Here is a 23,762-nt window from a genome sequence, read left to right as displayed (position 1 = left end):
AGGGTTGGTATCCCTAGACAGGCTCTGTCAAGCGCTCAACCTTGTCCACCCTTTAAAGAGTTTGCTGCTAAAGCTCTGCCGGCAGCTCCCAATCCTCAGCACAACGGCGGTGGATTCCTGATGGCACACACTGGCCACAGGGACACTTCACGTTTCCAGCTGACCCGTCTGTGCTGGCAAAACCCCCTTGCATGGGCTGGTCCAGCTCCAGGTTCTGCTGCCAGTTCGCGCATTATCAAATTCTACTTGTGCTTTGCTCAAACACAGAACTTGTAGGAGTATAATTAGCTTGGTATACACGTTAAATTGGCACACGCCTATTGTGTGTCACCATTCAGTGCCCAAAACCCATGAGCTCAATACAGCTCTGGTTTACCCGGGATTAACGGCACCGAGACGCCTGCACGACCGGCCGCCCGGGCTGCGGTGCCCGCGGGCAGCGCGACGGGCACGGGGCGCCGACCCAGCTGCCTCTGGGGGCCGCTCGGGGCGGGCTCCGGGCCTCCGCTGTGGGGCCACACGCTGCAGCCTCGGGCATCTGACAGCAAACGGCTGCTGCGCGGGCGCGGACGGTTCCTGTCCCCGCTCGGCCGGCCCGCCCCGGCCTCCCCGCTGAGGGCAGGACCGGGAGCCCCGCACGGGCGACTGAGCCCGGGCCTGCCCTGGGCCACACTGCGAGGCCGGGCAGTCGCGCTGTCCTCGGGCCTGGGCTCTGCCCCCACGCCCGCCGGGTGTTCCCTGGGGACCCGGAGGCGGGATGTGGGCGGGACACGGGTGGGCCCGCCCGCCGCGACTGCCGCGGGGGGCCCCGGCCCGGCCCGGTCCGGTCCGGCCTTCCGAGCGCCTCGAGCAGGCCTGGCCTCCCTAGCAACCGCCCCCTAGCGACAGCTGCCGGCCCTCGGCCCGTCCGCCTAGCAACCGTCCCGCTCCCGGCTTCCTGATTCGCTGGCCCGCCCCGGCAGGTCGTCGAATTCCTATTGGCTGTGAAGAGGGAGAGGGCAACGATTGGCTGCGGCGGCGGAGGCGAGGCGGGCGGTGGAGGGGAAGGGGGCGGGCCGGGGCGGCAGGGCGGGGCTCGGGCGGTGGGGAACGGCCGCGGTGGCGTCGGTGGCCTGCCGGACTCATTGGGCGCGTGGTGCGGAGGGACACCGCGGCCGGGCGTTGGACCGGGGGGAGGGCGGAGGCGGCGAAGAAGAGGGACGCGCTGCTGACGTGAGCACGCCGGGCGGGGACTCGGACCCCTCCGTCGGAACGGTGTCGCCTCGGCCGGGGAAGGGGGGCGGGGGGGAGGGGCGTGAATCGGTGGCGTTCTCCACCGTGAGGAGGAAAAGACAGTCGTCGTCCTGACGGGCAGGCGCCCTCCGCCAATGAGGAGGCAGGGCTGGTGCGGACCCCGCGGAGATTGGCCGGCAGGCAGGAGAGGGCGGGGCGTGCGCGCGCGACGGGGCCCGTCCGGAGCGGCGTGGGGGAGGGGTAAGCGGGGTGACCCGCCCCCCGGGCCCCCCCTAAACCCGCCCCCCCGTCCGTGCAGGGCCGGCCCGGCAACATGGCCTCGGAGCTGGAGAGCCTCAACCCCAGCGCGCGGATCATGACCTTCCGCCCCAGCATGGAGCAGTTCCGGGACTTCAGCCGGTACATCGCCTACGTGGAGGCGCAGGGCGCCCACCGCGCCGGGCTGGCCAAGGTGCGACCCCACCCCCGCTCCCGGGCGGAGGCCGCGCACCGGGCTGGGCCCGGGGCCGCCTCCGCCCTTTGTTTACCCCGCCGCGGCGCGGGATGGGGCGGGCGAGCCGCGGCCGGGGCCGTTCGGCTCGACTTGTCCAAGTTGGGCGCTCCCCCCGGCGGCGGCCGGGCCGGGGTCCGCGGCCGTAACGGCGGCGTTTTGCTCCGTGCAGATAATTCCCCCGAAGGAGTGGAAGCCCCGGCGGTGCTACGATGACATCGACGATCTCGTCATCCCAGCGCCCATCCAGCAGGTGGTGACGGGGCAGTCCGGGCTCTTCACGCAGTACAACATCCAGAAGAAGGCCATGACGGTCCGCGAGTTCCGCAGGATCGCCAACAGCGACAAGTACGAACGTGTCTCTGTGCGGGGGTCCTCCCCGGGTCGGGTCCTCCCCGGGTCGGGTCCTCCCCACGGGCTGGTGCTGGTTGGGGTGTGAACGGGACGCCCTGGGTAGACCAGGTGTCCGTGGGAAGCTGGCAGGGTGGATGGGGACCTTCGTCGCTTATGTCGCTTGGCAAGAAGATGTCTAGTGGCAGCACAACTCTTTATTTGTGCTGCGGACTCCTCTCTGTCCCTAGCAGTTAGACCAGCGAAATATTTACTGAGTAGGTTAGTAGAGAAAGGAATATTCTTTATATGAAAAAGGACACAGTGAAAAGCTCGCTTTTAAATGAGTTTAAGCCAAACAGCCTTAGAAATCACGGTTCAGAAGTGGCATTGGAATTGCCAGCTGCACTCTGCCCACTAAAGCTTGTGTTTTCTTGCGAGAGCAGAATGCATCAGCTATTGTAGGGTCCTGTTTCTCAAATAGAATAATTTACTGAAAATTATCCTTTAATGCTGTATGTGTAATTGTCTGGAATATATATATACACACATATTAAATAGGTCTTAGAGTGTAAATTTGACCCCTCAGTGCTTCACGAAGAGGCCAGTGTGTAGTTAGCAGGGGATGGACATCGAAAGCGGATATTTTGTTGGTAAACTGAGTGTGTTTGACCAGTTTACTAGCAGGTGAGTCTGGAAATGTTGGTCACTTTTACCGCAGCAGAAAACTTTAGTTTGGTTTTGGTTTTTTTCAAGTTGTTTTCTTTGGTATTGTTTCTGGTTTTGACTGCATCCTTCCTTGCTAAGAAGCAACAACTAGAAAGTGAAATTGTTCTGATCAAAGAGCCGTGCACAAAGCAAAAATGAAAGTAAACTGAGAAATGAGGAAAGTCATTTATTTCCTTATCCTTTGTTCCTAAGTCCCACAGGAACAGAGCTGTGGCTGCTCTCGTTGCTGTTCTTGGAGTCGGGTCTGGCTAATAACACGCATTAGGTATTTTTATCATAGCTTTTGATTCTTTCCGTGGTAAAAAAACATCGGTTTAGACTCATCAAGTATCAAACTGCAAAGTCTTCAGTATCCTTGTTGTTTTTTCAGGTACTGCACACCACGCTACACGGACTTTGAAGACCTTGAACGAAAATACTGGAAGAACCTTACGTTCAATGCCCCTATCTACGGTGCTGATGTTAATGGCACGCTTTATGACAAGGTTAGAAAACCGTCTTCGTTTTCAAGTAACAGTTATCTCTGTATATTGCATTCCATAAACACTAATGTGGCATTTGACTCTGAGCTTGCAGAAAGAGTTAATGATAGTCTTAGCAGTCTTCCAGCTTCTGGAGTAGGCAGGAACACGATAAACTATATGTTTACAGTGTATTCTCCATTTAACCCAAATAGCTGAAGAAGGCTAATAGAGGTAATGTTCTAAGGGACCTGTGCTAGCCCTTCAGCCTAATACAGTTTAGTGCAAGAAAGCAAAAACTGCTGTTGCGTAAGTGTTGCTTTTACGATGTTCCGTCCTGAAAGGCTTATAAGAGCTCAAATGTTGATCGGCAAACACTGCTTTGGTGTCCACTAGTGCATGTATTTTTGTGGGACAGCTTTGTAGCCACTGTGTGTTAGGATGTGGTTTGGTTCTTCATAATGCTTGTTTGACATGAGGCTTCTGTTTTGCAGCATGTAGATGCGTGGAATATTGGCAGATTGAATACGATCCTGGATATTGTGGAGAATGAAAGCGGCATAACCATTGAAGGAGTGAATACTCCTTACTTATATTTTGGCATGTGGAAAACTTCCTTTGCTTGGCATACTGAGGACATGGATCTCTACAGTATTAATTACTTGCATTTTGGGGAACCCAAGTCATGGTAAGATTTTTTTAGGGAAGCTTCTAGAGGTAGAACAATACCAGAAAATACTGGAGTCAAAGTTGTGAAGTTACAAGACTTGACTAAAACAATTCCCATCCCTCTGATCTCGCACTGCAGTCGTATCTGATGACAAGAACACTAGAAACTTGTGAAGAACTGCAAAGCAGCACGTGTCCTCAGTAGCATTTGTTTAGTTACCTTCTAGAAAGTCCATTTGATGTTCTCATATAGAGAGTTCTCCAGAATTACAATTTAGGGTGGACGCTCTCTACTACAATAGGGCCAGAACTTGGAAAAATTGCGTACGGTTTCCTGTGGGTGTCCAATGGGCCATACAGGGGTAACGTGCCTGTTGCCATGCAGGCTCTAGAGGAACAGGTGATTTAACAGATTTTGAAATGCGAGTGTTCATTACAGATCTAAAAGCAGGCTAGTGGATCTTGCCAAACGGTTTGTCCACTGTCTGAGCTTTCCTGATTGTTTTTAGGGGAGACTCCCAAATTTTTCTGTAGCATGGGTTGCATTTTAAGAGTGAATCATTCCCTTCTGTTCACAAATAAATTTCTTAAGCAACTTCAACAATTGTTTCCATGGCAGTTTTGTTGGAAACTAGTCTTTTTGGCTGCCTTTTAGTATAACTTTGCAGTAAAAAATAATAGCTAGCACCATGTGACCAATGAACAACCCTATGCAGTGACAATAGCATGGGAACAGAAAACAGATTAGTTCAGTCAGATAAACCTTTTGCCCATTGTTTCTTTTACAGTAGTATATGGAAGAAGTTAAGTTTGGTGATACCTTAGTCTAATTTATTTAACAAGAAACTCCATCAACAATATAGCACTGTGTTCCAGAGTGAAAGCAAGCTAAGTAGGTGGGTTTATTTACTGTAGTCAAACCAACTTGGAGTTTTGTGCTGCTCGTGAAAAGGTGTGTCCGGAGAGATACGTAGCCCTGAGGAGTGCACCGCAAAGCTGTGTGTGTTTTAAGGATGTGGCTTAGTCCCCTGTTGGTCTGAGCAGCTGCAAGAGATGATTCCATTTTCTCTCTTGCTCTGTGTTCCTCCTTGCACCGAGCATACTGGTGATTGCACAGCTGTGAACTGAGACGGGACGGGAAGTGCTTTTCCCCTTCTTCTCGCAATACATGTTTTGCTGCGCAGGTCTGCTAATTAAATACATCAGATCTTTTAGTTTCTTGACTGCTTATGCAAAAGTCAGTGGAGGAGATAGACAGCTTTTGGCTCTTCATTTTTCTTGGGATAGAGCGGCAATAGTCCTTGATAAAGATTTTTAGCTTTATATCATTGTACTTTGAAAGAGACAATGTAGAATGGAGGATTTATTTTTTTTTTAAGTAATTCATGCCTGTTCTTGATTTCTAGTCAATCTTTGAGATTTTCGTTGTGTCACTTCACCTTAACAGATTTGTTCTTGTCACTGCAGGTACTCTATCCCTCCAGAGCATGGGAAACGTCTGGAGAGACTCGCAAAAGGTAATTGGGCAATTCTTTCATGTCCTGCCTCTGCAGAAGGTGGGATGGACAGCTGCACAGCTGCAGTGGGTTTCAGGTCTTTCAGAGTACAACATGCTTGTAACATTTATGAGAGCACAGGCTGGCACAACTGAACTGATAATTAGCCTTTGAGAATATAGATTATATTACTTCTGAGTGTTTGTTTATAGTATACACACAAGAGAAATGTCACATTACAAATAATGTAGTTGTGGTCTGTCTAACCTTTAACGAGAAAATCCTTAACTATTGATTATTGCGACTGGAAGGGTATAGCCAAGGCAAGATCTCTCTATGTGCAGTCTTTCTAATGTTCTTTCAAATTTCTGATAAGATTGTCCACACTCTTAGGCCCAGGGAAAAATACTGTTTAAACAGTAACTTCTCATTAAAATTACTGAAAAATTAGTTTAATTCACACCAGAACAGTAACATCTCTCCTTACCTTTATGTTAAACAGGTTTCTTTCCAGGAAGTGCCCAAAGCTGTGAAGCATTTCTCCGTCACAAGATGACCCTCATCTCTCCATCAATTTTGAAGAAATATGGCATCCCATTTGATAAGGTTTGGAAAAGTAATCACAGCTGTACTAGCTCAGTCAGGAGGTTCATGCAGCCATGTCTCGTCTTTAACAGCAGCCAATAGCAGATGCTTGGAGAGGAAAACAGGACCAGGGAGGGTATAAGGCAATCCTTTCCCTCTGTACCTCCATTTATCTGGCCGTTGAGGTCTGAAAGAGTTTGAGACAGAAAAATCTGTCAAGGACTACTTAAAAAAAAGGCTGTGTCTTCTGTGATTTATTTTTTTTTAACAATACACAGCATTCTGTGTTTAACTTCAGTGCTTAGTTCTGTATTCAGTGAAGAGAGATTGTTCTTTTTTGTTCGTTTCAGACTTGTCCCCTGCTAATTTTGGTTTTGTGGTCTGCTTCCTCAATAGAAAATATGGGTGGTTCCCTTTTCTATTTTTCATTACATTAATAACTTTATAGACTTTTTTGCTTTCTCCTCTGGTTACCTGCCACCTGCCCTCCCCACACACACATTGAAGTCTTTGAGTCCTTATTCAGAAGTAGAGTCACATCTGCATGGGCATCTGAAGGGTTTTGTTGTCATGAACCTTTGTTAGACAGTGGGGAAAATGTTGAAGAGCAGCAGTTGGAAGGCTGTTTGAGAGCTGTACTTGAATATAGACAGCAAAAGAAAAGAGTAGTAAATTTCCAAGTTGTGTCTGGGTAAAAGTTTCACTTGGCCTTAGATAACTCTTCAGCCAAACCTTTAGCTGGTACAGGTATTTATCTTTTACCTTCAGATAGCCTCATACAGAGTAATAACCACTTTTGTGCTCTTCTGACCACTTCTGTTTTAGTAAAAACTGTTGGGTGTTACTTTCCATTAAACAGATACTTAACATAAGTAGGAGAGTAGTGAAGATAAGTACCAAGTCTATGTGCTGCAGCGAGTAACTTCAACCACCATCTGTGGGTAGGGGTTTCAGATACGTTGCGTGAGGGGTACGAGAGCTCCTTTTATTCAGACCCACCAAGCTGTGCATAATATGTGGCATCTTGATTGTCTTCTAGGTGACACAGGAGGCTGGAGAGTTCATGATAACCTTTCCTTATAGCTATCATGCTGGCTTTAATCATGGTTTTAACTGTGCTGAATCTACCAACTTCGCTACTCTTCGGTGGATCGAGTATGGGAAGCAGTCTGTACTGGTAAGGGATCTGTACTGGTAAGGGATCTATTGCCATCCTGTTGCGTACAAATAACCTGAATGCAGTGCCAAATGCTCTGCTGCTCATTAAGCCCCCAATATTTGTTCTAAGGGAGTGAACTCTGCTTTTTCCATTTAAGATGTGATGTTTGTTTTCTGATGGAGTAACAACGTCCAGTCAGGCTTCTGCTTCATGTCCTTGTTTCAACTATGGATAGCACGTAACATGTTTTTTAGCTTTTTTAGCTTTTTAGCTTTTTAGTTTTTTAGCTTTTAGATCAGGTAAGACTTCAAAGAAAAGCAAGGGACTGGTTCTCTTTCCAGAGATGAAAGGGTGTGCTTGGTAGCCAGGACTTGTCAGTATATTGTCTGATATTTTAATAATTATTTATTGACCATTTAGCTTGGAAGTATGACTTGGGTAACTTAAGTCAATTATCAAAATAAGTATCTTGGCTGAACCTCTAAGCTACATAGTTTTCTATCGCTGTAGAGGTGCCTTACAAACGTGGGTTATGTTTTCAGAAGTGAATGCTTTGAAGCACTAGTTGTAACCATGCGCACCCAAGAGGAACCTCTGCTGCTCTGGGTCGGCCCAGAGTTTGTGTGGCTCCAACTTCTTATTGTAGTCTCTGGTTTTGCTGGCTGTTTGTGTATGAGCTCATTTAAAAACTGTCAGCTTCTACCAGCAACTCTCTAAATAGGCTGTTGAGCTTTCTTTTAGTTATTTTGATAACATCTGTTTTTCTGTTTTGTCATTTTTGCTGGCTTTTCTGATGAGTTTTTAGTAACTTAATATATGCCCTTTTGATTTCCTGGGAAAGAGTCTTGAGAGTTCTGAAGCTCAATTATGTGTAGCTGTGGGAATTTTTTCATCAGTTAAGGGCCTGAAAGCAAAGTGATGTAGGAATGCAGGGTAGAACTGTTGAATGCGTGCCCTTACTTGGATATTTTTTGTGACTTCAGTGCTCGTGTCGGAAGGACATGGTGAAGATCTCCATGGATGTGTTTGTGAGGAAGTACCAGCCAGATCGGTACAAGCTTTGGAAAGCTGGGAAGGATGTGACTGTCATTGACCATGCTCTTCCAACGCCGGAGGCGGCAGAGTTCCTGAAAGGGGATCTCATGCAGAAAGTAAAGAACGGGAAACAGTGTGCTGAGGAAATGGAAACGGGAGAGACGTGTAAAGAGGAGACGAGCGAGGATGAAACAAAAAGGTAGTGCTTTTTATAGGCCTCTGCTTTTCTGTTGGATTATTAGAAATGGGACCCAGCTGCAACTGAATGTTTGCCATTCTGATAGAACAACAGCAGTCAGAGTTAGCAGCGGTCTGTTTTCTTGGGAATTGGGTTTACTCTTGTTTTTACTGTTTGTGTTGACGTTGATGCTCTGTGATAGGCAGGAAAGGCACCAGCTTGGAAGGCAGTTCTTCATCTTAGGGCAGATGTCCAAAGCCTGGATTGGAAGTGTGCGCTGTACACTGGGAGGCCAGAAGAACAAGGAGGTGTATTGGCATTGTGGGACAATGCTTGCTAGCGAATTCTGGTACTATCAATACTGCAAGCTGCAACATCAGTTTGCAGTTCCTGGTTGATGAAGGTGGACATTTTTCAGTGAAATCTTTTTCAGCCAGTGTCACCTACTATTCCTAAAGCTGTCTTTTGTGGTGGTTTTTTTGTTGTTGGTTTGATTTCTGTTTGGTTTTATTTTTGTTTAATGCAAAGAATGTGCAGCTAGAACATAGCAGCCTAATACATGATAACAGATGCTGAGGAGTCATCCGTAAGGATTTCTGACTCTACTTCTGTACGGGCAAAGAAAACACTTCAGAATGATTTGGAAACTATTTGGCTTGCTAGATGCTGTCTCATAAAACACTTATCCAAACCAGGCCGTATTTTGTGCATCTGGGCACAAATTCAACAAGCTTTTGTGTTTGGTAATCTGACATATGGATTTGTCTTCTGCAGCATCCCCAAGCATCGCATAGGAACAAAAAGGCACAGGGTGTGCCTGGAGGTGCCTCAGGAGGTGAGTGAGAGCGAGGCCTTCCCCAAAGAGGAGCTGAGCTCTGCGCAGCATGAAGCAGATATGGCAGAGCCTCGTGAGAGACCTAAGAGTGAAGTTGTGCAGCAAAGCGAACAAGGACTCAAGCTTCCAGGTAACCGTGTGTCAAGCTTTATTCTGGTACAGGGAGCCAGGATATTGTTCTTCAGGGAGAGAAGCTGCTAGAGCTGAATCTGGAGCACTGTCTCTTATGATGCTAGTTACTAAGACATTGTCATGTCCAAAAAACCAGACCTTAGTTTGTCAGAGCCATGGCAAACACTTTAGAAATTTACTGTCATGCGGCTTGAGTTACTGCCATTTGAATTTTTTTCCAGAGCAGAATGTGCATCTAGCACAATTTTTTTGTTGTGCCATTTCGTTAATTTTTTCTGATGCTTCTGCCACTGGCTTCAGTAAATAACTGCAGCTTGAATGGTTAGCTTTTGTTGCCATGTCTGTGAATAACTCCCCAGTGAGAATTACATAAAAAATGTTGAGGGAGAGCAAAGGTGTAGGCAGCCGTCCTGCATAATAGCTGCTTCAGTGACTGACCAGGTGGGTCACAGGGATGTTGCCTTTCAGCTAAATTAAAAGGAACAGGAAGTATTGCATGAGTCTTGCTTAAGAAATTGGTGTTTCTCCCTTTGATTTTTGCTCTCTTTGTTTGCCTGCATACAGAAATGTGTTGAGACGCCTCAGTAGTCTCAGGTCCTGTGTATCCCTGTTGTGTGATGTGACCTGTTTATAGAAATGGCGTTGTAAAACATACGCACACTTACTGGTTGTGTGGCTGTTTTGTTTGTAATTTTGTAATCCGTAGGCTGGAGGAAAATTCATGTGACTTATAATGGGTCAGTTATCCTTGCTCTTACAGGAGGAGCAGGAGGCCTATGGAACAATATAAGAACAAGGCAAATATCTGTAATGTCTCTCTCTAGTATTCTGGTTTTCAGCCTTTTGCAGCTTGTATTTAATAATCTTCTATTGGTTTGTGGGTTTTTATTTTTCTTCTATGAAGTCTCCCATGAACCCTCGTAACCTCTTGCCGACAGCACCATGTGGTCAGGAGTTGGGCAGTTTAGCTAGGCTGTATAAAGGATCATCTTCATGTGTTTTGTTTTTAACTCACTCACTGCTAGTTTGGTTTGATATTCCCTAATTCTTGTACTGGAAGAAGCAATGAGCGGGGGCTTTATTCTGTCTAAGCCAAGTATGATTTTATAGGTGTTTGAAATAATTATCTACTCAATGTCACTTTTTGTGTGTATAGTACTTTGCTTTCCTGTTTGGATTTGTGCAGATGGTTGCACAAATGTTTTCTCTGCTGCCCAGATTTTAGAAGAAGTCAGTATACCTTTTCTTCTAGATCGTGTGGACTCCAACAGATTTGAAGAACTGAAAACAGTGAAGCTTGAGGAGGAAGAAGAGCAAGAAGCAGCTGCATTGGATCTCTCCATTTCGCACGCTTCAAATTCCACTTCAGTTTCAACGACTTCAAAGCAGAGCACAACTTCCAGCGTCCAGCCCAGCTCACCTGCATATTCTGGTTCTTCTGACTCTGAATCGCCTGATCCATTGGCAAAACGAACTCCTCCCGGGCCGGTGAGGGTGCTCACGGTCCATAGCTATGCTAAGGGGGATGCCAGCGGATCTGACAACGAACAGACGTCAGGAAAGAAAGCCAGTGCCACCGCCAGCGTGAATGAGCAAGAGCTGGCAGAGGTATGAATGGCAGGAGCGCTGAAAGCCTAAGGGCTGTATTATGCACTCACAGATTGACTGTGACAAAACCTCCTGTCGGTTCAGATTACGTTGCCATTCCACTGGTGTTTGCATAGCAGGTTGCTTAGTTGTTGATGTGTTTTTTAATACATATGGGTTTTGCTAAAGAAACAAGAACTAAGATGAAAGTTATATGCTTTTACCTCTTCTAGAAAACTAGGAGATCCCTTGTTCTGAAAACTTCTCTAAATTATTTAAGGGCTTTAAGGGAAAGAGTAGCTCGGTGGTTTTGACATGGCAGTGTTACAGACTGATTCGGGTCCTTTAATGGTAATAGGCACCTGTTTGTACCTGAAATTAGTCTGGTTCAATCCAGCCTTTATTACAAGCACGTTAATATGCTTGAGGTTTTTTTTTAAATAGAAAATTACATACATGTGTACATCTGTATGTCCTATTTGAAAAAAGAAATGATGGAAGGAAAATTACTGGCTGGGACAATGTAAATCTAAGTGTTTAAGAGCTGCCAACGAATGTTTTACTAGACAACCCAAGAGAAGGATGTAATAGTTTCAATCTTACCTAGTGATTTCTTTTCAAATTGTTTTGTTTCCCTTTTTAATCTGCGTTATAGAGAGTGGGAGGCCGATAATGATTATGTCCTCAAAATTCAGGAATTGTAGAAACAGAACTGCAGACGGGTGAATCTGTTGATAATTAAGCTGAAACTGGGAAAGAGTTCTCATGGCTATTCTAAACTAAAGAAATTCTGTAGCTGGTACTGATGTCTCCATTGTATACTCCATACAGGGAAAAGGTGAAATTTTGAATGGGTGTATAGTCTTCCCCAGTATGGTGTATTTCAAAACAAATTTTCCGTCAGATAGCAACTGTTAGTTCAAGATGCCAATGACTTCTGCATTATTTTTTATTTTTAAATTTGGAATTTTTAAGTTGACATGCAAACTGAGGATTTCTCCAGAATATGTGAGACTTTTCATTGTGTCTCTTCTAAGCTGAACCATTCAACTTCGTTTCTGCCTTTTACACAATTCTTATACAAGCAGACTTGCGTGGAGAGCTACACTGGAGCCTGTGAAACATCTCTATTCTAATGGCTCAACAGACCTAGTATCTGGTTTTCCCTAACGAAAGTGCTTGAAGCAGTTCTCTCAAAAACTTCGCTAGTTTAGAGCTGGAGCTAGTTTGTTAGAAATAAAATCATGGAAGCACATGTGCATTTTGTGGAGGTTTCTTTAAGCTCAAAATAAATTCGTTTAAAAATAATGTCAGAAGGACACATGCTGATTGACTGCTGAATTGCTTCTCCTTGTCCAGGCAGCAAAGGAGTACTTAAGATCAATGAAGGAGAGTAAGAAGTCCAAGGGCCGTCGCCAGCCGCTGAGCAAGCTCCCGCGCCATCACCCACTGTTGGTTAAAGATTGCGTCAGCGATGATGGTAAGGGAGCCTCGTGCTCTTTGGGAGGCTGTGGAGAGGGTCTCAGCTTCTGTGGACAGTGTAGGGTATTCCGTTGTGTAACTGGTGATAAGCAGGAGTCAGCAGGTGCTTATCTATTTTTTTGTGTGTGTGCATGTGCTTGCATCATTAAACTCTTCTCTCGGTTGATATTTTCTTTCTTTCCTCTTCCATTCTCTTGAAAGTCACAACTCTGAAAGGAAAATTAAACCAGTACCAGAGACAGTTGCATAATTGTGTCTGCCTTAGAGCATTCAGATAATTGATGTAAATATTCATGACTTAAAAACACTCTTTGGCTGGCATCCTTTGCCTTGATGTTATTTGGAGCTGGTGCTGTTCTCACCCAATGAGCCTATCTTGTGTTTGCATGGTTGTTTGATGAGTAGAAGCCTCTTAACAAAGAGGCCAAGTTACTGGCTCCTGTCAGCCTTCTGTCCATTTCTGGAAGTCTTTCTTTCATGTCCATTCAAAACTTCTTGCCTTATTTAGTTTCATTTGCAAGAAGGGTGTCTATAAAAGGCCATATACTCACTGAGTTAATGATCTCTTATTGCAGAGGCATCAGAGCAGCTGACTCCTGAAGAAGAGGCCGAGGAGACAGAAGCGTGGGCCAAGCCACTTAGCCAGCTGTGGCAGAATCGGCCACCGAATTTTGAGGCTGAAAAAGAATACAATCGGACCATGGCTCAGCAGTCCCCTTACTGTGCTGTTTGTATGCTCTTCCAGACGTATCAGGTATGTAGACCAATATAATGTTATTGTAGAGATTACTGAATAGGTTGCTACTGCAGTGCATAGTTTTAAAAATGGCATTTAGTGTATTGCCAGTATCAGTGTTGGGGTCTTCCCAAGGAGTTGTTCCAGGAGAGCACAAAAGTTAAACATCACTACACTTGTGACAGGCTGCCTGGGCGCTCCCCGGGGCTCACTCAGCTGTTCAACAGAAGCTTTTGTGTTCTGCGGCTTTTGCTTGAAACACAGAATGGAGCTTGAATGTTGCTGGAGCCAACTGTAAAATCCCATTTCTCTTCTCTAGACTGGCACCTTTTACGCTTCTTTAAAACACTTTCAGTCTGCTCATAGCACATGATCTTTGGGGAGCTGGCAAGGAAGAAAACCTCTTACTTAAAAGGATTTAGGGCGGTGTTTGTGGATGGCATAGAAAGAAACCTGTCTTTTCTTGAAGCGTATCCGTATTAACGGTAGCTATGGCTCGTGAAAATGTGCTTTAACAACATGCAGCTATAGCAATGCATAGCTTGGAATGGGTTGCAGAACCCTGTTGCCATATTGACTAAATGCTTAGGCAGGAGTGACACACTGAATTTTTTGCTGTTCCTGAGCTAAGTAATTTTAAAATAGCTTGACTCATCTGATTGCATGTTCCATCTACAACATAGTGTACTGGAAAGGACAAACTCTAAGTGTATTTGATTCATTTGAGAACACTGTATTATTATGGTGGCACCAGAAACATGTTCAGCACAGTTTTGGAAATAAAGACCTTACATTTTTGTTGAGGGTTTATAGTGCATGTAGTTCCTAATTTCCATGCAAACCATAGACTGTAGTTTCTGTTTGATCTCGCTGTTTCTGAGAGTGGGTTCTTGTTAGGACTGGAAATTCTACATAGAGGCTGCATAGTACATGGGTTTCACTGATGCTGACAATGTCTAAAGTGAAACATTTCAGGACAGTTTAAGTTCTGTTAGCTTCTTTCTTGAGTTCAAAATGTCATTAAGCAGAAAGCTCTAGCTTCAGGTTTTCAAATGTCTGTCTACACCAGGCAATGAAGCAGAAAGTGTTCCAGTATTTAAGCTGTGGTTAGGGTCTTTGTTCCAACTTCAGAAAATCTATAGCAAGTCTGGGAACTCACTTCAGCTACTCATTCAAATAAAAAAATTGGCACAAAATGCCAGACAAATATTCACTTTGTGAAGAAGAAAAGTATCTAACTGCTTAGAAAAAATACATTTTCTTCACCTTCGTTTTAAGTCTCCCTCAGTCATTTAGTCTTTTGCTTGATGTGCAATGTTCAGTGAAGATCAGTAAGTTTTAAAGATTCTGAATAAACAAGACTTGTTGAAAACATATCAGTTCCCTTTCAACTGTGATTTTTACCTGGACTTCTTTTTCCCCTACCTTTTGATGCACTACAGGAGGGACAGTGCAGCTTCATTCTGCTACTGCAGTTTCTGCTAATAGTATTTTAAAATGATAGGGAAGCTACTTTTGTGGTGGCCTGTGAGGTACAAAACATGGTGTGAAACATTTCTTTCTAGAGAAAGATTAATTTATGTTTATCACTTAAGAAGTTAGCTTGGATAGAAGCATTATCTCTGTAAACTTGACGTGTAATTGCTGTTTGGTTTTACATTGGTTTAGATGAATAAATTGTAAAAGATTAGTCTGAAAGTCTTGTGAGCTTTAACTGGGAAACTGTGTTTTTAGTCTGCTTATTTTCCAGGAACAGATTAGTTTCAAAGCCCATTAGACTTGTTCAGAGCTACACTAGGAAAAATAAAGGGGATTGCAGTAGGTATCTATTTGTGTGATCGTAATCCTCCCATATGGAGGTAAGATAAATATACAGTGTTGGATAGCAGTGTTATGATCCTCTGTATTAGGGGGTACGGGGATGCAACTGAGGTGTTGCCCGTGGAGCCTGAGATGGGCTTGGTGATTCCATCTCTTCTGTCAGAAGAGACGCAGTTTGATGTGTATCGTGTTGCTTATTAGAGAGATGCAGTTCAGACCTTGGGTTTAGCTGTTTGAGTAGAAAACAAATCTCATTCTGAAGCTGCAGTAGCTGAGGATTTTATAAACTAACTGTATTTTCACCTAACCTACTCACTCTAGTCTTTCAGCAGCTTCATTCTTTAAACTGGATTTATGTATGGCATGATGGGTGAGTAAAGATGATGTGAGACAGTTTTACTTGTAAAATATAAATTTCCTGTGCATGCCTTACAGGCAGAGTGTGGAGGCAACAGTCAGAACTCTGGAGGAGCTCCAGCTGCTGTGGATGGGAAGATCCGAACCAAACCCCTGATTCCTGAAATGTGCTTTACTGCAACGGGCTGCAGCACTGACCTCAATCTTTCAACCCCTTACTTAGAGGAAGATGGAACCAGCGTACTCATCACCTGCAAGAACTGCCATGTCTGCGTTCATGCAAGTGAGTGCATCTGGATTTAACCCCAAACTTTAGTGTTCTCTCCACTAAATCTGTACATCAGAACAAGCCTTTGCCAATCTGTTTAATGTACAAGTAGACCAAGTTCAGCCCTTATCTGAATGATAAGGGTGCTGGCCTTTGAAATATGGAGGTGGCTGCATGGATAACTTGAAATCATCCTTAGGCTCATTGATTTTAATCACACTTTACTTCTGGGCCCTAAGGGAGTGGGTCTGGGTTTAAGTAAGCTTAAGTAAGAGCTGTGTCTCTTGTAGGTTGTTACGGTGTATCCCCTGACAAGGCCACTGAAGACTGGATGTGCTCCAGGTGTACCGAAAATGCCTTGGAGGAGGTAAAGTTTCTCATAAGATTCTCACAGATGGGGTCTGCTACATCTGGGAACTTGCTACAAAGTTAATTTCCGCAGTGTTGTATTTTTGGTTTATTCCCTCCTGTGAAAAGAAGGCAATTTAGAGAAAGTTTAGGAGCCAGTCTGTTGTATTTTGGTGATTTTTAAGCCATAGTGGTATAATCCTTTTAATTAGCGCAAAGCTGACTCGAGTCATACAGATAACGTTCTGCATAGATGTGGGAATAACTCAATTATCCATCTTAGTTTATGGTAGCTACTATTTCTAAAACAGAAAGTAGCTTCTGTTAGTAACTAGGGGGTGTGCACATGTGAAGAAGGCAAGAAGAATGGGATTCCATTAAAAAGCTGTATAGGCTCTCAATCAGCAGAATGGGTCAGCCTTTTGAATTGTATTTGCTTGTGTGTGTTCTAGATCCTTTTACACATCCTCAAAGAACGTAGGGTATTGTGGTTGAAAATGGAACCCATAACAAATGAGTTGAACAAGTGTTCAGTGGTAGATCTACTTGTCTTCAACAGACTTGGAGCCTCTATTTGCCCTAAGAGCAGCAACTTTTGAGAGCTAAAGGGCTGATCCATAGAAGATAGTTAGCTATTTTCTGACAGGGGAACTGTTTTCTTCCTCTGGATGTGAATTTTGAGGAAGAAGTTCTGAGGCAACTGTACTGCTCTGGATTTCACTCTTTAGCTAACACTTTCTTCCTTGTGCCAGGACTGCTGTTTGTGTTCATTACGAGGAGGAGCACTGCAGAGAGCCAATGATGACAAGTGAGTGTTCCAGCTTTTTTGGTCCTAAGGGAGAAGCTCAATTCCTAAATAGCTGCGGGTAATCCAGTAAAGCCAATGTCTACATTTGGTGTTAACGGAGTGAGCGAAAACACCTTTCACACCTTTGTGTTACTGAGGGAGGGTTATGGTAAAGTGTATTCATTGTGTTCACATGCAGTGATCATCATATCTTCAGGTGTTGCCTCACTCTCATTCGGTTGACAGCAGCTGTTAATTGCTTTGCATTTTATAGTGCAGAGGTGTAGTGTGCAGACATATAATGTACCACATAAAAAGAAGATTCCTGATGAGATAACATCTCTCAGAACCTCCTCACAGAGGATTTTGATTTCTTCATGTAATATGTGGTGGTGATGGAGACAAAAGACAACCATAGCTTTAGGTAGAACAACATATTGAAATTCAGTGTACCTCTGCAGCGAGTACACTGCATACAGCTGCCTGTCCTCTGTCCTCTGGTGTGGTGTGTCATCTGAAATTATTTGAAGCAAAATAGGAGTGAGACTGAAACTTGGCCTCCAGAAATTCCAGGGATGTCATATGGAGCTTCAGTCTCTTGGTCAAAAGTAATTCAGTAGCAACTGAACTGTTGCTACGGGACAGGTTTGTGAAGGAATAAAACTATCAGGTGGGCTTTTATAATGCAGGTGTCCCACCAGCACAAGCCACACTAAATTACTCTCCTGTTAAACCCCGTAGTAGTAGATTGGGAGTATGAAGAAGTCTTGGTTTTGCCCCACATGTACCCTGTTACTAGCAGTAGGAAAGAAGATTACACTGCTAGTTCTCAGAGGCTATTTATCATGATTTACATGTCAAACTTCAACAGAACTGTATTAACTTAAACTCCGAAGTGTCCTCTCTCAGCCTAATGCATATTAATGTATTTTTCCCCTCTTCTGTCCTGATAGGTGGGTTCATGTGATGTGTGCTGTAGCTGTACTGGAGGCAAAATTTGTGAACATTGCAGAGCGGAGTCCTGTAGATGTTGGCAAAATCCCCCTGCAACGTTTCAGACTGGTAAGGTGTGCTTCACTGGTGAGGCTTCAAAGCGTCTCTCCAGTCTGTTCAGAATCTGGGAGACTTTGGTTATCCCTACAACCCCAAGTCATCTCCTCTTCAGACTGAAGAATTTAATCTGTTCTGTTGTTTATATGGGAAATGGCAATTGTTCCTTTTGCCATTTTTTGAAATTTTCTGTGTTCTAGTGTATGCTTATTCAGATAAGGAGGGAGCAAAGGGGGCACATCTTTCTGTATGTAGCAAATGACATTTATAGAGTGACGTAATGGTGGTATTTGTTTTGTTTGTTCTAATCCCTAGTATTTTACTTGCTTTATTGACTGCTGTTGAGCACTTCAGAATGTGCAAGGCATTTGTATAATGAGTGAATGTCTTCAGCAAGAAAGCAACTGTGCTTAACTCTCTCACAGCTCAGTGCTGCTTTACAAATGCTAATGTATTACAGATCACATTCTTTTCCTACAACAGCCCATCAGGCCTGACCTAAGTGCAATTCAGTCAATGGTAGTAGTGGTAGAATTTTAACTGTTACTTCTGCGGTTGTTGACTTTGGAGCCTTGTAGACTGATTTAATCCAAGATGTCATGTTGGTAGTATCCTCGAGTGGCATGCTTTGTGCATGTTGAGCTGGTAGATACTTAATGTATGTTTTTAAGCTATGGAGTTACTTTAAATTTATTAATAATCACGTTGTCCTAAACTAGACCTGGCAGTCGTCTGCTTCTTTTTAATCAGAAAGTAGCAGCGCTCTCAGAGAGCAAATGGCACAGATATCAGACACTTAGACCAGATAGCCCTTTGTGTGGAGTAAAAGCTAGTGACAACCAGTAACCTCTGTTTTCCTGCTCACAGAAATGCATCTTCTGCAAGAAAAGAAGAAAGAGAATTGCAGGTTGCTGTGTACAGTGCTCACATGGACGGTGTCCCACGTCCTTCCATGTCAGCTGTGCCCAAGCAGCAGGAGTCATGATGCAGCCTGACGACTGGCCGTTTGTTGTCTTCATTACCTGCTTCAGGCATAAGACTCCATCTCAGGCAGAGGTGAGTAGGTGTGTGACTCCCAGGATTTGAACCTGCAGTATCTCGGAGGGACTGAAAATTTGGGCTCTTTCAGAATGTTCAGTATAATCTAATGGTGTTGGTCTCGCATTCTGATCTCAGCCTTGCTGCTGCTCTGAACAATCTTAGTCAGGTCCTTTGATTTGCAGCCCAGAAGGACTGAGAGCATGAATCCCTCCTGTGGCTGTTGTAATGAGGAGTAATAGTAGGTTTTATGCTGTGATACTTAATATGCAGGAGTTAGTGCTGGGACTCCAGCAGGCTGTATGAGTGGTGATAGAATTTCATTTTTAAGTGATCTATTAGTTTATAAAGATCCCATGTATCCCTTTTAGCCATCAAAACCACAACAGTCTATTAAACAATATTTACTGTAAAGGCCTTGCATTGCACTGAAGAATGAGTGCTTCATTTACTAAGTAGGTTAACAACAGCTGCATCTGACAGATTAGGCTTTAAGCATTTGAAATACCAAGGCAGAACTTTTCTAAAAATGCTGCTGATGGTGTCTTGAGTATAGTTACCTCATTTTGCTTCCTTGTTTGCCAGCGCTGGAGCTATGGTCCTCAACACAATCTTTGAGTTGTCGTATACAAAGTGGTTATTTTTTCTCCCCTCAGCGAGCTAAGGCTGCACTCCAGGATCTGTCACCTGGACAGATAGTCATCAGCAAGCACAAGAATGGTCGCTTCTATCAATGTGAAGTGGTCAGCCTTGCAAAGGAGACTTTCTACGAGGTCAACTTCGATGATGGTTCCTTCAGTGATAACCTGTATCCAGAGGACATTGTGGTAGGTTTTGCAGTAGGAATCTGGTTCCCATAGAGGGCACATGATGTGAGTCTATTCTTGCTGCTGCAGAGCAGACACAGCAGGGGATTTAGTAATTGTTCCAACTCTTGGTCATGTTGTGGCTCAGGTGTGCTGCAAGATGGCCTGAGGGTGTCACATGAGACTGACTTAGCTGAGGGCACAGAGGAACAGGTGTAACAGAGAGTGCAGCTCGTCTTTGGCCATTTAGCAGTGGTAGGTCTGAAGGGGTACTTGCATACTGTTCCTCCATCGAGTGCTTTGAAGTTGGGCTTACTATTAGGATTTAAATACAGATGACATAGATGGATGTCTCTCAGCCTGGTTCTCTAAAATGGAGTAATTGTTGGGGTGGTGGGCAGTGTGATGGATGAATTCCCCTGTTGTTTGCTGAATCTTCACATAAGGAAGCTGCTTACCTGTCTCCTTGTCTCTCCTACCTTCCTCCTTTATGCTGTAGAGTCGAGACTGTCTTCAGTTAGGTCCCCCAGCTGAAGGGGAAGTTGTGCAGGTGAGATGGACAGATGGACAAGTTTACGGAGCCAAGTTTGTTGCATCACATGCCATCCAAATGTACCAGGTACGGAACTGTTGTCTGAAAATCTGTCATTCATAACAAGCTGATCATGTTAACATTCTCTCAAAGCCAGCAGAGCTGTAGAGGAGTCAAACACTTCAGGGGAAGCTACTTGGTGGTGTCAGCAGTACCAGGTGCTGCTAACAGTTGCTGGAGTTAGGAGCAAAGTGATTGATTACAGCTCTACTTATATCTGGCTACCTACTTAAAAGTGTCAGCCTCTGAAAAATTGCTGGTCTGCAAATCTTCAGCAGATTCTGTTCCTGTAGTTTACTTAAAATAAGTGTGGTTTTGCTGCTTTTTATTTAGTGAGAGTGCATCATGCTTTGCACACTTCCAAAAGGATGACTGTTCAGGCCATATTAAAGTGACTGGCTTCTGCCTTGTCAAGTGTTACAAGGATAGCCCAAAATTTGCTGGCCTGCTTTTACTGTTATGGGATTGGTGAGGTTTTTTGGTTAAAAGCTCTTGCAGTGTGCATACCTGCATACATATCTTACGAAATTCAAGTGCTAGATGATTATTTCATTGGAAACCTCTGGGGGGAGGAGAGGGCAAGTTCTGGGTAGCTGTGGGAGGATTCCAACTTCTGAGACTTCTGGCAGAACAACTTACTTCTTTCTTCTAGGTGGAATTTGAAGATGGATCACAGCTGATGGTGAAAAGGGACGATGTGTATACTCTTGATGAGGAGCTTCCTAAGAGAGTGAAGTCAAGGCTGGTAAGTAAAAGGGATGTAAACATACACTAGGGAAGCTCATTCTAACCTAATTTGTCCTTGAACAGCAAAAGATTACAATCTGATGCTCTCCTCAATTGTTGTGAAGTTTGGTAGTTGATCAGGCTACAAGAGCAAAGTTCTGTGCCGCTCTGGAGAGACTTTAACTCTCCTTCTGCAGATATGGGAGTTTATAGCAGAGTCGCTGTTTGGGACAGCATGTTAATAATACCCTTTCATGCCTGTATTCTCGGGTTTCATTGTTTATTCCCATGGCAAAGAATGGCCAGGTTTCTTCACTTTTTGTTCTGAAAAGCTCTTAGTAGGCTGACATCAAAAGAACTGGCCATTTTTTTAGAACTGTAAGATAATTCAGGTGGGAAAGCACCTCTGCAGGTTTCTGATCTGGTCACCTGTTCGAAGCAGGATAACTTCAAAGTCAGGGTTGCTCAGGGCTCTCTCCAGTCAAGTTTTGATTATCTGTGAGAGGGTGGAGATCCCACAGCCCCTTTGAGTCCTGGTTCCATTGCTCTATGCTTCCCGCTATGAAAACCGTACCTATGGACAGCATGCTGGTGTATCTCGCTTTGCAGCATGATCATGCACACCCTAGTGCAGAACCTGTTGGCAGGCACGCAGGATGGTTGAGGTTTAAGAAAGAATGTATCATAGCCGAATACTGTGACCAGGTGTTTCCGTATGCCTGCTCCATAAGGCACAAAATGTCCTAGGCTGATTGGAAGCTGGAACGGATGAGTGTGTTTATTCCTTTAAGAAAGTGACTGTGAACTTAAATTAGCTACTCAAATTTGAAACCTGTGATTCTTTAGATCTCTGATTACAGTTCACTTAAACTTATCCCGAGCCTTGTAAATCCAGTTTCTTAAACATTTTTCTTCTTGTGTTTGGTCAGTTTTTGAAGAAGGCTGAATGTTCCCAGAGTTCTGACTTGGTTCTTGCTTACATGCAGTAGGCGGATGTGGAGGCAGGGATTCGATCAGCGTCCTAGTGACTAATTCTGCCTTTTCTCTTAGTCCATAGCTTCAGATATGCGCTTCACGGAGATCTTTGCAGAGAAGGAGGTCAGACAAGAGAGGAAGAGACAAAGAGTGATCAATTCACGCTACCGGGAAGATTACATTGAACCTGCATTGTACAGGGCCATCATGGAGTAAGCGCTGCCTGTGGCAGAGGAAGAAGATGCCCACCGCCCCCAAGGATTTAAACGCTCCAGTGCAACAGGCCATATTTGGATGCTTCGAAACCAGGGTTTTTTGTTTTGTTTTTTTAAGGAAGCTAAAAAGCTGATGCTCTGCAGTAGCTGAAAGGCAGCTGTTGGATAGTGAAACAGATCCCATTTGCTGAAGCTGATGCCTGCAGACTCCTGGTCTGAAGTTGGGTCCTTACTGAATAAGCCAGCTTGGGGGTGTTGCTTTCATCTCATCGAGCAGTCTTGTTTTCTTAGAGACAATTTTGACAGGTGGCAAACTCTTATGGGAGTTGTAGCCAGGAATCTTGGCAGCTGCAGAATAGTACAGTGTATTGTTTTAATTGAATAATGTTTCTGATTTTGAGAGTCTCCCTGGTGACCACACCTGGGCTCGAGCAGGCAGTATTACTGGTGCTTGAAATTGAACCTCTTTTTATATTTATATCCATATTTTTGTTGCAAGCAGCTTCAGTCTCTTGTTTCTCAGCACCTCCTTTCTGAAGGTTTTGCTGTAGGCTGTTCAGATCCAAGCAGACAGGAGGTGCTTATGTGAACAGGTGAAATGTGAAATTGAATGCTATAGGGAAAATTATTTAACCCTCCATTTAATATTTTTGTTCTGATACTTGTTTTGACTTAATCATAAGTTTAATTGTATGTGCCTCAGAATCAATGAAATCTGTCTGGAGCCCTGTGCAGTGCAGCCTTCTAACAAGAATAGGCGTTCAGCTCCCAGTAGTCATTTGGCTCCCAAAGAGCTTCTGTTGAGTTTCTTCCCACTCCCTCTAAGGCAATAATGACCAAAGGGACAGTCCTAACTCTCCCTTCTTGAAATCAGCATTACAGTATTGGGGATGACAGGGCAGCAGTATCTGAAGCAGTGCAGTACCTCTTCTGTGCCAGCACTGTCTGTCGTATGGCTGGAGGCTTTTGCTTGCAACAGCTAAAATTGGGTTTGGGACAGATAAAGCATGCACTGAACTGTATGTATTACTGAAAGGCTGTGCAATGCTCTTCTGAAGCAGGAGCGCTGCTGTGTTGCTGTCTGGCAGAGGTCACCGCAGCATTTTTTAGGAGGGCACATCTCAGTTGTGTTGGAAAGAACTTGCTACCCCAGCAATAGGAAGCTGAGTTAAGCTGGGTAGTGGGTTTACCCGAAAGATGTGCCGACTTGCTCCTAGTAATTTAAGCATTAACACACCACGGTAGGAGCCATGTAAATACATGTTCCTTTCTCATTCTGTAGGAAAGGGAATTTTAGGTTACAGAACAGATTGTCCACCTTCTTTTTGCATGGAATGATGGGGTGACTTTCCTGCTGGAGAAAATTATGGTTACATGTTCTCCAGAAACAGTTCAAGAGGATAATTTTCTAGTGAAACAGACCTAATGCATCCCTGCTTCTATAGGGACTTGGCAATGTGTCTGCAAGTCTGGATTTGTAACTTCTTTCCTTTTGTTACATAGGAACGCTATAAACCAAACTCTTCTGAAACCCCGGTGCATCGATTTGTGATTAGCAATAAAATGTAGTATTGTGTAGTAATACAACTCTTGATCAGAAAAGAAATAAACTACAACTTTTGTAAAGAAAATCTTACCCTAC

The 23,762-nt window shown here is 44.4% G+C and overlaps 1 protein-coding gene across 2 annotated transcripts; it reads left to right on the top strand.

The window, feature by feature from the left end:
* The first annotated feature begins 1,082 nt into the window (after window positions 1–1,082).
* KDM4A (lysine demethylase 4A) lies at window positions 1,083–23,651 on the top strand. 2 transcript variants are annotated; one of them, XM_082053527.1, is made up of 22 exons: window positions 1,083–1,135; window positions 1,532–1,684; window positions 1,896–2,071; window positions 3,153–3,267; window positions 3,738–3,931; window positions 5,380–5,429; window positions 5,911–6,014; window positions 7,033–7,170; window positions 8,136–8,386; window positions 9,140–9,330; window positions 10,585–10,940; window positions 12,279–12,399; window positions 12,977–13,155; window positions 15,394–15,598; window positions 15,874–15,950; window positions 16,684–16,739; window positions 17,672–17,780; window positions 18,636–18,824; window positions 19,463–19,633; window positions 20,112–20,231; window positions 20,857–20,949; window positions 21,981–23,651. In XM_082053527.1, the coding sequence occupies exons 2-22, from the start codon at window positions 1,547–1,549 to the stop codon at window positions 22,119–22,121; spliced, it is 3,174 nt and encodes a 1,057-aa protein (XP_081909653.1). In that variant the 5' UTR covers window positions 1,083–1,135; window positions 1,532–1,546; the 3' UTR covers window positions 22,122–23,651. The 2 variants fall into 2 exon arrangements, with proteins under 2 accessions (XP_081909653.1, XP_081909652.1); XM_082053526.1 differs by having other exon boundaries at window positions 1,083–1,212.
* The last annotated feature ends 111 nt before the right edge of the window (window positions 23,652–23,762 follow it).

The sequence above is a fragment of the Streptopelia decaocto genome (assembly GCF_964273445.1).
Source record: "Streptopelia decaocto genome assembly, chromosome: 5".
NCBI classification, from domain to species: Eukaryota; Metazoa; Chordata; class Aves; order Columbiformes; family Columbidae; genus Streptopelia; species Streptopelia decaocto.
Note: the sequence above shows the minus strand (reverse complement) of the source record. Positions and strands in the feature narration are given on the sequence as shown.

Bases quoted from the DNA above. Each gene is read 5' to 3' on its own strand.
- KDM4A (XM_082053527.1), top strand. From the start codon at position 1,547: ATGGCCTCGGAGCTGGAGAGCCTCAACCCCAGCGCGCGGATCATGACC. The intron at 9,331-10,584 runs GTAACCGTGTGT...CTTTTCTTCTAG, and splicing joins ACAAGGACTCAAGCTTCCAG to ATCGTGTGGACTCCAACAGA. The intron at 18,825-19,462 runs GTGAGTAGGTGT...TTCTCCCCTCAG, and splicing joins AGACTCCATCTCAGGCAGAG to CGAGCTAAGGCTGCACTCCA.